The following is a 14,992-nucleotide window of genomic DNA, read 5'->3' on the forward strand; positions in this document are numbered from 1 at the left end:
TCACATAGCCATATTCATTGTGAAAGTAGAAAAACACCAAAGAGAAGTTGTTGTCACGAATTCACGGTACTCTGTAGTCTGTACTCTCTTGTGTGGGATAGTTTTCCATCTTTGCTGGTTGCCTGGCTTTACAATTTTCTACTCAAAATATGTTCACATTTTGTTTCTATCTGATGTCGGAAGAAAAAAAAATGCGCAAACATTTAAAAGAAGTAATAAGAACCACATTTTGGCTTCCGAGTGGTCATGTTCTATTAGCAAAGAATTGAGACATGGCACCATATTGCCCTACCTAATAATAAAGCTCATTCTTTCTGTATCTTTTTTCACTTTTTTCCAAAGTTTCTTGGAAAAGACTGAAAATCAGTAGTTATCAGTAGAAAACACATGCTCAGGTACCAGAAAAATGTGGATATCTTGATATTTTGCTACAGAGAGAAGTGGTTATGAATAATTTCCACAAATTTATTACTAAAAACTATGAAACTCCATTATGTTTAAACCAAAAATAAGCAAGCAGCCAATAGCCCAATATAAGATATTTATTTTATTTTTAAAACATATTTTGCTTGGTGTATATTAATTGGGTATTAACTAATAACTAATTAATTGACATAAATCCATTGAATGCTATTAGAAATGTTTTTCATTACAATATTCAAACAACTAAAACTCCCACACCCATGTGACCATGTGTAGTTTGAATAAAATATCTGGATGCAAATAATAGGTATTATTACATACGGTTGCAAGAGTCAAACATACTGAAATATACTACTATACTATCAGTATTCTTTTGTATACATCTACAGATCTACACTACACTCTCCCACATTCTCTCTCTCTCCTCACTTCTCACTTCTCACTTCTCACTCTTGTGTGTGCAAACTGCAAAGCAAATGAACAGTGAGCAGCAATGGTGAAGCTTAAAACACTAACTAACTAAAAAGCAATCATTATATAAACAAAAAGAAGAGGAAAGTTAGCTATCATTAGCCAAGTTAAAAAAAAAAAATGGATAAAGGGCTAGTAGTAGATGACATAGGAGAAGGTATGCAGTGTAGTAATCATCCTTATAAGAATAACCCAGGTGGGATCTGTGCTTTTTGTCTTCAAGAAAAGTTGGGTAAGCTTCTTTCTTCTTCTTCTTCTTCTTCTTCTCATCAATCTAGTCCTTGTTCTTTTTTTCCTTCTTCTTCTTCACCTTCTTTCAGGTCTGATAGTAATAATAAGGTTGGTAGTGTTAAAACTTATGGAAGTTTGGGTTTCACTACCACTGGTGGTGCTACTAGTTCAATGATTCCATCTTCCAAGAAGAAGATGAAGAAGGTGGTAGGTTCTTCTACTGATGTTCATAGTAATAGTAGTAACTTGGCTTTGAAGAGGAGTAAGTCTTCTTCTTCAGGTGCAGTTGCTATAATACATCATCCCCACCTCTTTGATGGTGAGGAATATAGTCCCAGAAAGAATGGGTTTTGGTCATTTCTTCATTTTTCATCAAGGAGAAGTAGTAGAGACAAAATGAAGGGGGAATCTAGACCTTCAGTTCATCCCACTACTACCAATAACCATGCAATAGCTAAGGATAAGTGTGTGGGTGAGTCTTCGTCTTCAATGAGGAGAGGAGAATATGGAGATGAGAATGAAAGTCCTAATAGTAGCCATGCTTCTTCATCGTCGTTTGGACGAAAAGTGGCTAGATCTAGATCTGTTGGGTGTGGGAGTAGGAGTTTTTCTGGGGATTTATTGGAGAGGATATCTACTGGGTTTGGTGATTGCACATTGAGGAGAGTGGAGTCACAGAGAGAAGCTAAGCAGGCATCAAAGGGAATGGGTATGCGTGGTCGCGGAATGGGAATGGGAATGGGAATGGGAGAACACCATCACATAATCAAAGAGAGGGTCAAATGTGGTGGCATTTTTGGGGGATTCTCGTCTTCCTCATCGTCTTCTTCATATTGGGCATCGTCATCTGAAGAGGTTAACAACGATAATCGAAGGGGATTAGGGATTGGGAATCATATAACTTCACTTCCACCACATAGCCGAAGTAAAAGCTGGGGATGGGCTTTTGCAAGTCCCATGAGAGCATTCAGGTCTACGATGAAGCCTGAGGATAAAAATTCGGCTGCCACTCATAATGCCAATGCCACTACTCCCAATTTATCTGCAATTCCTTCCTTGCTGACTGTTCTTTAGCTCAATGCAGCGACTAGGTATGTTTATCTTTTGTCCTTGCTTGATATAGTGATTTGTATTTCATTTGTCATGATTAATATTGATTGGAATATCTTTTCAAACATGTCAATCTATTTGTCTTCCTTTTTCAAACTGTGACTACATAGTATAGGACCACACAAAAGCAAATTACCCACTTTAACTTTGGTCGTCATTCACTAAAAGGTAGGAATCAAAAGTCTAAATGCCTCAATCAAGTAGAATTGTGAAGGTATTTCAACGTTTTCGGGGTTGTGAATGAGTTTTAGATACGAATTATGTCTCAGATATTTTTCCCCTCACTGTGTGTAAAGGGCTTCGGGTTAAATTTGCAACAGTGAAGAGGAAAAGTTACTGAGCAGTCGGATAGGTGATGCAATATTGGACTCTGAAGTGTTATTTGTTCATGTAAAGAGGAGTTAAGGACATAGTGCATAACGCCTCAAATAATATACAAAAAAGGAGTAGTGTCTATTTTCTTATATTGCCTATTCAAGTATGGAGCTGGGAGGAACATTGCATATCTTTCTCTCCTGGCTCCTGCTAGTTGTTTCAAACCTGAAGCCTGACTGTTATACTTCAGAAAAACAATAAGCTGCCAACCAACATTGCTGTGTGATATCACTTAATGACTAATTTTAATCAACTCCATGACTACATTGTCTTTTTTGTGCATTAAAATAAGGTTTGATTAGCTTTTGATGGAGTTGCTAATGGCCATTCTTGACTTAATTGATTTCTATTTGGATCACATATTCAGTTTCTCATAGCTATGTTTGTTTTTGAAAGTTTTATCTGTTGATCCTAATTTCCCACGAATTTAATCATCAAATAGGGGGAGTTGAATTCGACTTATATATCACAGGTGGAGAGATGTTTGAACGATTGCGCGGACAACCTACATCGCAAGTAACTTGACTAGTAAAATCAGAACTTGTATCCGCTGGTGTGTGCGAGAAGTTCTTGTAAAATCAGAACGATTTGCGGAGGTCAAAGAAGCAATAGTGATCTCAACCAAGTGTTAGAGAAACAGAATGGGCACTATAATGGGTAGCAGCAATTTTCATTTATGTTTTTGATTGATATGGAAATATTTGATCATATTAGGGGATAGAGAGGTTCTTAGTGTGCTTAGTAGAGTTAAACATTGAGCTTTGTCCATTCAGTCGATTGCAAATTACCAAGGTTTAAATAATTTGCGTTGTGTTTATAATTAACCTCAAGGAAGTCGACACTTTATTTTCATTTGGAAAAAGGGTTATTTAGCTTTTATTGTGGATGTTCCATGTTCATTTGTTCTCTGAAAATGCGTTTGGGGTGCTCTTGAGGTGGTTGGTAATATTGGAGGAGAAACTTGAAATTTATCTGTAAAATTCGATTCAGTTTCGATCGTAGTTGTCTTTCCGTGTCATTGCCCAATCAAGCGTCAGAACTGTACGTAAGTAGAGACTCCAGATATGAAAGTGACTGATCTCTTAAATGTTATTGCTGAGAAACATATAGAGATTAGAGGTGAGTTTGATGAGAGAATAAATGAAGACTGAGCCCGAAACCCAGAAGAATGCATAAGTTGCGAAAGACTCGTTTTTCTTGGTTTTTTTTTTCTCATTTGTAGCTATTTGTTAAGATCTCATTCTTTATTATAGCGTATGTATATGGTATAAGGATTCCATTTCTTTGTCATGTGAATTATGCTATACGCCTATACACAACAAGTTTCAAGTTTCAAGTTATTTTGTCATTGCACTACCTGTTCCAGGCCTTCTGGAGGTCTCTAAGAAGAATTTGTGTTATGGTTTTTTCATAGCACATGCAGGGTAAATATTTTTTGGTCAGCACACATGCAGCAGGTTCTGGTAAGTGTATTGTTAATTAGAAAGAACATGGTGTACGTGTTTGGTTTATGTAAAGCCAAAGCATAGATATGGACCACACTTACAGATATTCGTGTGTGTGTTTTTTTTGGCTGGAGGCTTGTTTGTGGTGGATGGACATTTGGACTTGGTCAACCGATTTTGTCTCTAATGTTATCATGTACATATGTGTTCTTTTCTTTAACCTGAATGATTAGCTGTACATAATTCAATTTTATAATAAAGGTGTTGACTGTGACGAATAAGAAAATTTGCATAGAAAATTCTAGCTGCCGTTACATATTTACATATCATACGAAATCAATAAGCCCTGTATATATATTATATAATTAAATATATCATCTTAGAGATATTGTATTGTGTTTGAAGCCTTTGATAAATGGTAACAGCTACGTACTTGAATTATTCTCTCACTGAACCAGTTTCATGCAAGAATGATTATAAGCATAACTACAAGTCTACAGCAAGAGCTGCGTAATTCCAACCTCATAGCTTTTGGAAGTAAAGAATGGAATCTACCGAACTATTGGTATTGGTACTCCCCGTAGTCCCGTACAACCCAACCCAGCAGGAGTGCAGGACAAGTTAACCATGTTAAATGCTCATACTATACAATCCCATGAAACTTCCTGTCACTGTTTCCATCATATGGCCTTTGCGTGTGTTCATCTTCATACCAATTTATTACCAAGAGAATGCATTGATTTCTTAGTTTCCCATGTCTACACGTAGAAATCTCCGTTTTTTTTTAACTACACAGGGCTCAAGACCAAACTTTTGTCAGTTGAATCAATTTACCAAACAACTGTCGCACATTCAATCGAAAGTGACACTCTTTGAAATATCAGGACTAATGAAGTAATGGGCCTGTATTTGATCCGGTCCAAAACACAAAAAAGCCCATCATATCATCTTCTCCATCTGTTTTGTCGTCTTCACTCGAAATTGAGTGTTGTTAAAAGAAAAAAAATGATGTCGACTCTAAACACGATTAATAATAATCCACTGAAATTGAACACCAATATTGCAATTCATACAAAATCAGTCAGAACACTTACTACCAAGTGGTGTAGAATCCGGTGCTCCGCTTCATCAAAACGTAGGGAGTATAATATTACTTTGCTACCGGGTGATGGAATTGGCCCAGAAGTTATTTCTGTTGCTAAAAAAGTTCTCACTCTTGCTGGTTCTCAACAAGGTAATAATAAGTTCCTTCCTAAATTTTACCACTTAGCAGTTGGGTGTTCTTTAACTTTTTTGAATATGTTATATGTAGGTATTGAGTTTCAGTTTAAAGAGATGCCAGTTGGTGGAGCTGCATTGGATTTAGTTGGTGTTCCTTTGCCAGATGAAACCCTTTCTGTTGCTAAGCATTCTCATGCTGTTCTTCTTGGTGCCATTGGAGGGTAATACTGTTTTTATTTATTTATTTATTTATACAGAAACTAAATCAATGAACTAGAACATTATTATTTTTCATTCTTTTGATGTTAATTATATGAGTAGGTATAAGTGGGACAACAATGAGAAGCATTTGAAGCCGGAAACTGGGCTACTTCAGCTTCGAGCGGGTCTTGGTGTATTTGCGAATCTGCGTCCAGCAACAGTTTTGCCACAAGTAAGTTGTTGTACTTTTTTATATGTGCAAGAGTTATTATTATTTTTAGAAATCTGACAATAGTCCTCCCTGGAAAGAGGGAATGAGATTGTGAGACTATGTCCATGGTAGACTTATTAAGAATATTTGGAGCCAGCTGAAAAATCACTTCCTTTATACTCTTATTTGAAGTGTACTATATGCTCGTATTGTGGTTTCATTACTTATTTTATATTCTTATATTCACTTTTCTCAGTTAGTGGACTCCTCAACATTGAAGAAAGAAGTTGCCGAGGGGGTTGATCTCATGGTTGTTAGAGAGCTTACTGGAGGTTATCACAGTGCATCTCAACTTATTCTAAATGATTATCTAGAAGCAATTAGTTGTCTTTTGTTGAAATCTTAGTTTGTTGATCGGTGTGCTGTTTTTCTTTTTCTTTTTTGATGTTAGGAATCTATTTTGGACATCCAAGAGGTTTTAGCACAAATGAAAACGGAGAGGAGATTGGTTTCAATACTGAGGTGTATGCTACTTATGAGGTAATGCAAACTTCTGCCACGAGTTCTCTGTAAGCTTAATGTTTAGGCAATGTTTTCTAAATAATTTGGTAAAAACAATGTATGTTTTTGAGGGTTAGACAATTCTGTTATACTTTTATATGAAAGACTTATAAAGAATTTGGATGGAACTTCTGATAGGTTTCGTTGAGGTTTGTCAAGCTCTAACAAGAGGTAGGAGGTTATTTGTCTTTTCTTAAGTAAATACATGGGAGACACACAACTAGGATTTGCCCCTCTAAGGTTGTCTGTAAGCAGTTAAAGTACTGATCTGGGCCTTGATGGGCCTTGCGAACAGTAGGCCCCCTTAGACGTGAGTGTGTACAACCTTAAGCGCAAGGCAGGAGTGAGCTTAGTGTTTTGACGTTAGCATAGGTGCACCTTTACCACATGGGGTGGTTGTTTGTCAGTTCATATACAGTTTCCCTTCCCATATTCCCAATTAGACATTGTGGCATTAGCAATGGCAACAGGAGAAGAGATGCTTCAGGGTCTATTGAGTACTAACTAGGCCTGTTGATATTTGAAATGTGGCCACAATCCAACAAGATCAGTTTCAGGTTCCTACAATAATCACCGGATATGTTTTTAAATTTGATAGGAAACTCAGTACAAATGACTGAATAGGTCAAAACTAAGAAACAAGTGACGTTAGATTAGGGATGTCCATTTTGCCCGAAACCCGAACAAAAAACCCTGCTTGAACCCTACAAAACCCGAACATGAATCCAGACCGAAATATAGAGGGTAGGGTTTGGTGACTTTGGAGTTTGGTCACTCTCTAAACCCAGACCGACCCGATAATTTAGCTCTAAACCCGTTAAAAAGGCTAAAACCCGGACCGAAACCGAACCCAAATCCGATTTCAATTGCCTACTACTAATCTCATAGAAAAGAATGAGTTAGAGAAATATATAGATTATGATCTCATTCATTGTTTACAATGATGAGTTATTTAATATATTGGATTATGGAAAGACTATGTTGAAATTTCCAATTTTTTTGGCAATTGCACGTGATCTAATGTGTATTCAAGTGTCTATAGTACCTTCCGAGTCCATCCATTTTTAAAGCACATGAAAGAATTATGTCCAAGTATAAGTGATAATTACTTCTAAGTTCATTAGGGTATCTCCAATGGAGAGTGTATATATACACTTCCACATAAGTGCCACATAGGTGCCACTAGGATTTTATGGCCCCTCTTACACATTAATAGTTTCCACATCCAAAATAGTATCCAATGCAACAAAGTTTAAGAGTTTGTAAAATTAAAAAACTGAGAAAAAGGCCAAAGTCTGTCGCAAGGGGTTTAATAAAAAAAAAAAAAAAAACGCACGTCACTTTGAGTAACGTCCATAGTTTATTAAAACTGGGCCAACCAATAAATGACGGTCTTTACCCGTCGCAAACGTTATAATTCTAAAATAAAATAAAACAGACGTGAGTTTAAGTGACGTCCGAATTTCTTTTTAATTGGGACATTACTTCAAGTGACGCCCGAGATGTTTATTAACTAATAGCCGGATGGGGAATTCCCCACCCCCTTTATTAGCTATTAGCTTATCACATGGGATTTATATCCCCCATTGGAAACATGTTTTTGACATTTAGAGTGTAAATTTTAAACTTTAAACAATTTACACCCTCCATTAGAGATGCCCTTAGAAGTTTTATTTTGTTTGAAGGATTGGTGGATAGCCGAAGAAAGAATAAAATGTAAATATATATTTCAAATGGGGTTTCATATTGTTCTCTTTCTTCATTTATACCGGGTTTTACCCGAAATCCGAACCCGAGCCCGATGGGTACCCGAAATATAGGGTTAGAGTAGGGTTTGGTCACACTTCTCAACAAAATACCCAACCTGCGGAGAACTGGTCTGGGTCCGGGTAACCCGATATCCGTTCAAAACCCAAAAAGTCGGGTTTGGGCCAGGTTGGGTACCCATTTGGACATCCCTACGTTAGATGCCGTCTTTTGACACCTTATTCGATATCTATCTTACTGTTTTTCCTATTTAGTTTGCCAGTTCACTCAAGTCTATCTTCTTCATTGGTCCTGGTAGCTATTTAGATAGTAATTTCTTCTTATCTAAAATTTTATTCAGATTGATCGCATCGCTCGTATAGCCTTTGAGACTGCTCGGAAGCGGCGTGGAAAACTTTGTTCTGTCGACAAAGCAAATGTTTTGGAGGTACCTTGATTTCGACTTATGGTAGACAATTACTAACTCCAATTTATTCAAGTATCACTGGATGAAATAAAAAGCTCTAATCTGACATAGAAATAGAAGACCGAAGGATTTTAATAAATTGAGCAACTTTATTGGTTTATTGATTTTTAAAATTTACCAGGCATCAATGTTGTGGAGGAAAAGAGTGACGATGATGGCTTCAGATTATCCTGATGTTGAGCTCACGCACATGTATGTTGACAATGCAGCGATGCAGCTTATACGTGATCCAAAGCAGGTTTTCTCTTTTCTCTCCTTACACTAGAATTGAGACTAGGAGGCGTAGAGGGTAATATATTGTTTTTCTCATGTCTGTGTGTGTACCATGAAGATCATCCCCACCAAACATCAGCACATTCCATCATCTTGAACCTTGTCAATAGCTGATACCACTTTCAGAAATTTTGGATTGTTTATGTATCCTAGATCTGAACACAATTTCTGACAAGGTTGGGAATTTCTGAAGGAGCTTAAATGTATTGGGGATGAAACATAAGTTATTTAGCGATTTTGAATTAAAATTTTAATCCCATGGGTTAACAACTCAATGGTATTGAGGACTTCATCTTATTTAGCCCTTTTTTTTTGCAGTTTGATACAATTGTTACCAACAACATCTTTGGGGACATTCTGTCCGATGAGGCTTCAATGCTTACTGGAAGTATCGGAATGCTTCCATCCGCTTCTCTTGGCGAATCGGTAACGTCAAATCATAAGCTCTTAACGATATTGAAGTTAATTGATTACATTTTGAGCTTCAAGCATATTCATAATGCCAGTTTAGTAACCCTATAACAATTCCTCAAATGTTCTTGTTCTTTAATGATTATTAAAAGATTCTTTTGTAGGGGCCTGGACTGTTTGAACCTATCCATGGCTCTGCTCCTGATATTGCTGGACAGGTTGGTTCTTAAAAAAATCAATGTTCTTTTCACTTGAATGAAGGGATTTTGTTCCGTGAAAAGTAGTTTCATTAAACATTGTTTTTTCACTCAGATGAAAAATTATAATCATTTGTAAACTTGGGTTGCGTATGCAGGATAAAGCAAATCCGTTAGCGACAGTGCTCAGTGTTGCAATGCTTCTGAGGTATGGACTGCATGAAGAAAATGCGGCAAGGATAATTGAGAGTGCAGTGCTGGAGACTCTGAACAAAGGGTTCCGAACTGGTGATATTTTTTCAGCAGGAAAGGTACAAACAAAAATTGAACTTTTTTGCACCAATTTTTCTACTGTTATCGAAAGAGAGAACAGAATAAAAAAAACATGACAGGAAAGAACACTTTTTCTCTCTACATGACATTAGTACTCAATTAACTGTAGATTTAGGTTAAGCATCCAAGATTTAATCTCATAATCGAAGTACTACAAAGAATGGTTTGAACAATATTTTGAGCCACGAACTGACCAAATGTCATTTCTTATGTGTCATGTTAAGTGTCTCTATTATGTAATGAAATTTCTCTTGCTCCTTGGATCTCATTCTACAATGACTGCAACCTGCCCTCTCCTAAGCACATCAGCAAGTAAATCTGTATGTCCCTGCAGCCAGACACCTTGAAATTGGAAGTACGGGTTGTGAGATGAATAAGGGTACATTTGGATGGACAAAATAAAGAAAAAAAAACACTTGATAGTGGAGCAAGTTTAGTATTGATTAAGATCCTTACAAATATTCCAAAACGATACTCAGTAACCTGATATGCTGTGGAAATTTAAAATCCAATTTTTTGCTGTTTTACACAGATTTAATAGTCAGCACAGGATATTGCATAAGGTTCCAACTTCTAGTACGTCATTTATTTGTATCTATCAGAATTCATAGCTATTGCACTATAAAACATGTTACTGCAGATGAATTTTGTATATGTACAAGTGTACAACGCAGAGTTATTAAAATGTCGTAACTTTTAAAGTATTATTTTTTTTGGTCGGTAAAATGTGTGGGCAAGCCTGTTTTTAAAGAGATCAGTAACTCAAACTTTTAAAGTGTTATAGATCAGTGATGGAACTATTTTTCTTTGGCAGAAATTGGTAGGGTGCAAGGAAATCGGTGAAGAAGTGATGAAGTCTGTTGATTCCCAAAGTCCTGTTGTTTTGAGCTGAAACCGTATTATCTCTTCTGGGACATCTTGGCAGAAGGATTTGAAACTTGAAATTTTGATGTCACGAGTACGAGTAAAGACCATTCAGGAACCTGCATCCAGCAGTCTGACAAGCGTAAAAGCTTGAAAGAACCTCGTTTTGATCTGTTTTCAGTCGAATGAGGCCTCCTTCCCGTTAGATAATTCACTGTTGTATCATAGTTCCTATTGATTTTCATAATCATTTATTTAAGACTGTAAGAACTAGTCTTTCATTTTAAGTATAAAGTTTTCACTGTGAACCATTGTAGTTTGCTTTAAACTTTATGACATAGATTATTTCCACTGTTGCACACAGTATTTGATTGCCTGGCTTTTCAAATTAAGGTCTATAATATCTTAAATTGCTATAAACACGCTATCTGTTCATTATTGTAAAAACATTTTCAGTATCTTTTTTCAATTTCTTCCCCTAGACAATATTAGGATCTAATTTCGTTGTATCCCACTCTTCACAATTGAGTAAATGTCACTGCGGAGAAACCATGAATTGTCCATACATCTTATCGTGAGATCAGCATCGTGTATGCATGGTGGTCCGCCTAGAAAACCTTCCAATAGCTTGAATTTGTCAGATAACTCGAAGTATAGACCCTTAATCTGTCGTCCATGACTTGTAACTTGTAAGCAATTGAAATGAGTTGAAAATTTTCATTGAACCAAAACAACAAAATGGACAACACGCAAATAGAAGGGATTGTGAATTTTAGGAATAGAGAAACATTTGGCCATAATGAATTATTGGCACGTTTAGCAAATAAAGCAAGTGGCATATTTTTTTTGTTTCGGCCGGACTTTATTTTAAAAAGTGAGTGTTCCCCTGACTAATGGGAAAGTGAAAGTCTGCTATTGCAACATTCATCCGAACATGCTCCACAGTCCACTAACCATATGAGTAATGACCCTATGGCTTGTGAACTTCTATGGTGTAAGTATCCGTCTATCAAAGTACTGCGAATAGCGAACTGAAATATTGCACATTTATGCGCTAGTTACCTGAAAGCCATTATTGATAGTTTCAAATTGGAAAAAGACTAAGAAGAAAAATCCAAGGTGTATTATAAAAAAATATGTATGGTATTTATTTTGAGTTTTTACTAATAAGAAATTTTAATCCAATCAACCTATCCCTTTAAAAGTAGTGTTAAAAGTCGATAAAAATAAATTTAAAGATGATCGATAAAGTTTTAAAATAAAATTTAAAAGTAAAATTTCTTTTCGATAAATGGGTCTAAAAAAAGTCGAAATAAGACGTCAAAATAGAGATAGAAGTTACAAAAATATGTTGACCTTTTTAAATTTAAGGTGTTTTTTTTAATTTTTTATCAACATTATCCGATTTTCGTAAATATCAGCCACTTTTAACACTGATGATTTTAAAGGGATAGAGAACCATTTTCACTCAATAAGGCATTTTTAATCAATCAACCAGGTTCAAAGAGATTCAAATCACCGAGATTGGTCTACAAATCAATTGTATCGAAGATGATTTAGTCATGATAGAGAGTTGGTCCATTAGTAATAGCAGGCAGACTTTTTCTTTTCACGTGTAAGCGATGGGTCTACGTCGTCTTGGGACGTAGACACTCACAGCAGACGTCAATTTGGAGAAAAGTAAAAGTTACAAAAAATATATGTTCACCTTTTTTTATCAAGCTGATGTGTTAAGGTGTTATGTTGTAAAACAAATTGAGATCCACGAATTAAAGAATCAGATTCAAAGCAACATTATCCGATGATCGAAACGTAAATGCAGCCGCAGCCAGCTTTTGTTCAGTACGTTGATGATTGTATAGAACTAGGGTATGTCTGTGCCTACGACTCGTGAGACCTCAACGCGCCTGCCGCACTATCCCGACAATTCATTGTGCCTTCAATAACATCAATTGGGTCCCAAATCTGCGCGTCTGTTAAATTTGGACGACGAACAACATCGCCGTTATAGCCTTTGGTTTGGGCCAATTTTTTTTTACCCGGCCAGCGCCGCGAAAATATTCGAAACAATTAAATCCGCTTTTTGTCCTAAAAGTGTATGTGCATCTTCCCAAAAAACAGATTTTGAGTTTGACTTATAGTCCAAACCTAATTTGGGTGTGAAGTAACAGATTTTGATATACTATATTTGTTTGAGAACTAGGGTATGCGGGTCACCTACGACCCTACTAGTTCCAAGACCTCAACGCGTGCCGCTTACTTACCTAAGGTATATCCCTCACAACTCGTTGTGCCTTACGATGTGCAGTGGTATGCGATGCTATCTAAACTCACAAGAAAAGCGCTTACTAGTCCCAGTGTCTTCGCATGCGAAACAACGCGATCTTATCGGTCGCCCGACGCGAAACAACTTCGTTAAAACGCCTTTGGCGCAAGGTGTATGTGCATCTTCGACGAAACAACTTGTCGCTTTTCAAAACCAAAAAAGCCCAATTGCCCGATATGCCTACAACCCGTGCCTACAACCCATGAGACCTCAACGCTTTTAATCCGCCAATATCTATTCTTACCCGCATTAACTCGTTGTGCCTTCGACGGGCTTTCAAGGCGGTATCGTCTTAAAAACAAACGTGTCTTGCGGCGCGAAACAACAAGTTGCAACACTTTAACATTAACATAGTTCATCGCCGCATGCTTCATTGAGTTCATTCAAACAACTTATCAAAAATTTTCAACCTCACGGCCAAGGTGTATGTATGTGCATCTTCGGCATAGAAACAACTCGTCCTCTATTACGTAAGGCCGCCCATATTGCCTATTATCCATAAGCCCAATAACATCAATTCATTTAGGTATATAATTAAATTGTCAGCACATCATGTTAAATTTTGGAGGCCCAATAGTTTATAAGCCCTACATTTTTGAAACATGATTTTTGGATGCCTACCCCAAACTATTTACAATTTTTTTTAATTGAGCCCATTCAGCTCATGGTTCCGTAGTTCATAAAATAAAATATTGACCATAAAAAACCTTTGTCCAATATTGACTTTTTTGTCCGGGGGTGGGTGAGGTGAGAAAAATTGTTTAACTCATCCCATAAAAACTTTTTAATTCACCCTCCATGAGTTTTGAGTGGCTATGGTTAGGGGGTGTGTCAACTACGTCTCACCTTATGACGTGGAATCTGTCCTCCCACTCCTCCCTATTTTGTTAGATAAGAAAAAGAAGAAGAAGAAAATATAGATGTTGAGTTAGGAATTATGATAAACAGGTCAAAAATACTTGCATCACGCAAACTAAAATTCCTACTAGTTCCAAGTTCCAACTCTTGATCATACGGCTTTACGCCGCTTACTTACCTAAGGTATACCGTATACGCTTACTCACTAGAGCAATCGCGCTTTGAGTATTTAAATAAAAGGAGTGGAACGAATTACTGATGCTCGATCTAGTGGTATTTTTATGGGGATTCTATCTAAACTCACAAGAAAAGCTGAACTTACTAGTCCCAGACTCCCAGTCATCTCATGCTCGCATTTAAGTATCTAACCATTAGACCATAATTACAAATGTGTGGCATATATGATATATCGATCTTATTATCCACACACAAAACTTCATAACGATCTAAATATTTTTCGTTCAGAATGAGTGATGGCAGTTGAGACCATAGTTCGTGATTCCGAACGAAACTTCGGAATTCCACTTGATATTCCGGTTTTTCAAAAAACCAAAATTTCAAATATAGAGTTAAAATATCTAAATTTCGGAAATCATCTGAAATTCTGAATATAATAGGGGTTGAAATTTAATAAATTTCGGTTTTTGAATTCATCGGAATTCCGAAATTTTTGAAATTCTGAACTTGTATGAATCATAAATAGTCAGGCTCGGTATAGTTTTAAATTTTTATTAAAGAATCTCTACCTCTACGGGCTCTACCATTCCATTTAAGTTTTGAGTTCCTTTACAACAAGGTCCAAAATATTGATAGCGATGAATATATTGATGTACCCAAAAACTGATATATATCGGATATATATATTTTTTTGGTGACCAGTCCAAACTATTTAAAATATTTAAAATATTTAAAATATCGGATATATCAGAAATATAATATCGGAAATATTGGAAATATATCAGAAATATATTGTAAATATCAGATTTATATTAAAAATTGTCAAAAAATCAACCGATATATATCGTAAATATCAAATATATCGATTATATCGGCGATATAAAGTTTTATATTAAAAATTCGTTATATATCGGAAAAAAAAGTTCTATATTCGGTAGATATATATAAAAATATCGATATCGATGTACCAAAATACTGATATATCAGATATATCGGTGATATTTTGATCCATGCTTTACCGCATATCGATGCGACCTTTTCCGAAATCGCTGAGCACACATAGTTAACTGC

At 36.2% G+C, this 14,992-nt stretch overlaps 2 protein-coding genes across 3 annotated transcripts; both read left to right on the forward strand.

The window, feature by feature from the left end:
* Positions 1 to 720: 720 nt before the first annotated feature.
* Positions 721 to 3,496, forward strand: LOC147522503 (uncharacterized). Of its 2 annotated transcripts, none has more exons than XM_086593919.1 (2): positions 721 to 2,216; positions 3,053 to 3,496. In XM_086593919.1, exon 1 carries the CDS (start codon positions 1,015 to 1,017, stop codon positions 2,197 to 2,199), a length of 1,185 nt encoding a protein of 394 aa, XP_086450045.1. In that variant the 5' UTR covers positions 721 to 1,014; the 3' UTR covers positions 2,200 to 2,216; positions 3,053 to 3,496. The 2 variants fall into 2 exon arrangements, with proteins under 2 accessions (XP_086450045.1, XP_086450050.1); XM_086593924.1 differs by having other exon boundaries at positions 3,083 to 3,496.
* Positions 3,497 to 5,018: 1,522 nt separating this feature from the next.
* On the forward strand, positions 5,019 to 10,923 carry LOC147522504 (3-isopropylmalate dehydrogenase 2, chloroplastic-like). Its single transcript, XM_086593913.1, has 11 exons — positions 5,019 to 5,289; positions 5,368 to 5,497; positions 5,598 to 5,709; positions 5,945 to 6,020; positions 6,140 to 6,228; positions 8,357 to 8,443; positions 8,604 to 8,720; positions 9,074 to 9,181; positions 9,331 to 9,384; positions 9,522 to 9,674; positions 10,511 to 10,923. Exons 1-11 carry the CDS (start codon positions 5,061 to 5,063, stop codon positions 10,586 to 10,588), a joined length of 1,233 nt encoding a protein of 410 aa, XP_086450039.1. The 5' UTR covers positions 5,019 to 5,060; the 3' UTR covers positions 10,589 to 10,923.
* Positions 10,924 to 14,992: the final 4,069 nt, after the last annotated feature.

This window comes from Coptis chinensis, chromosome 1 (assembly GCF_015680905.1).
Source record: "Coptis chinensis isolate HL-2020 chromosome 1, ASM1568090v1, whole genome shotgun sequence".
NCBI classification, from domain to species: Eukaryota; Viridiplantae; Streptophyta; class Magnoliopsida; order Ranunculales; family Ranunculaceae; genus Coptis; species Coptis chinensis.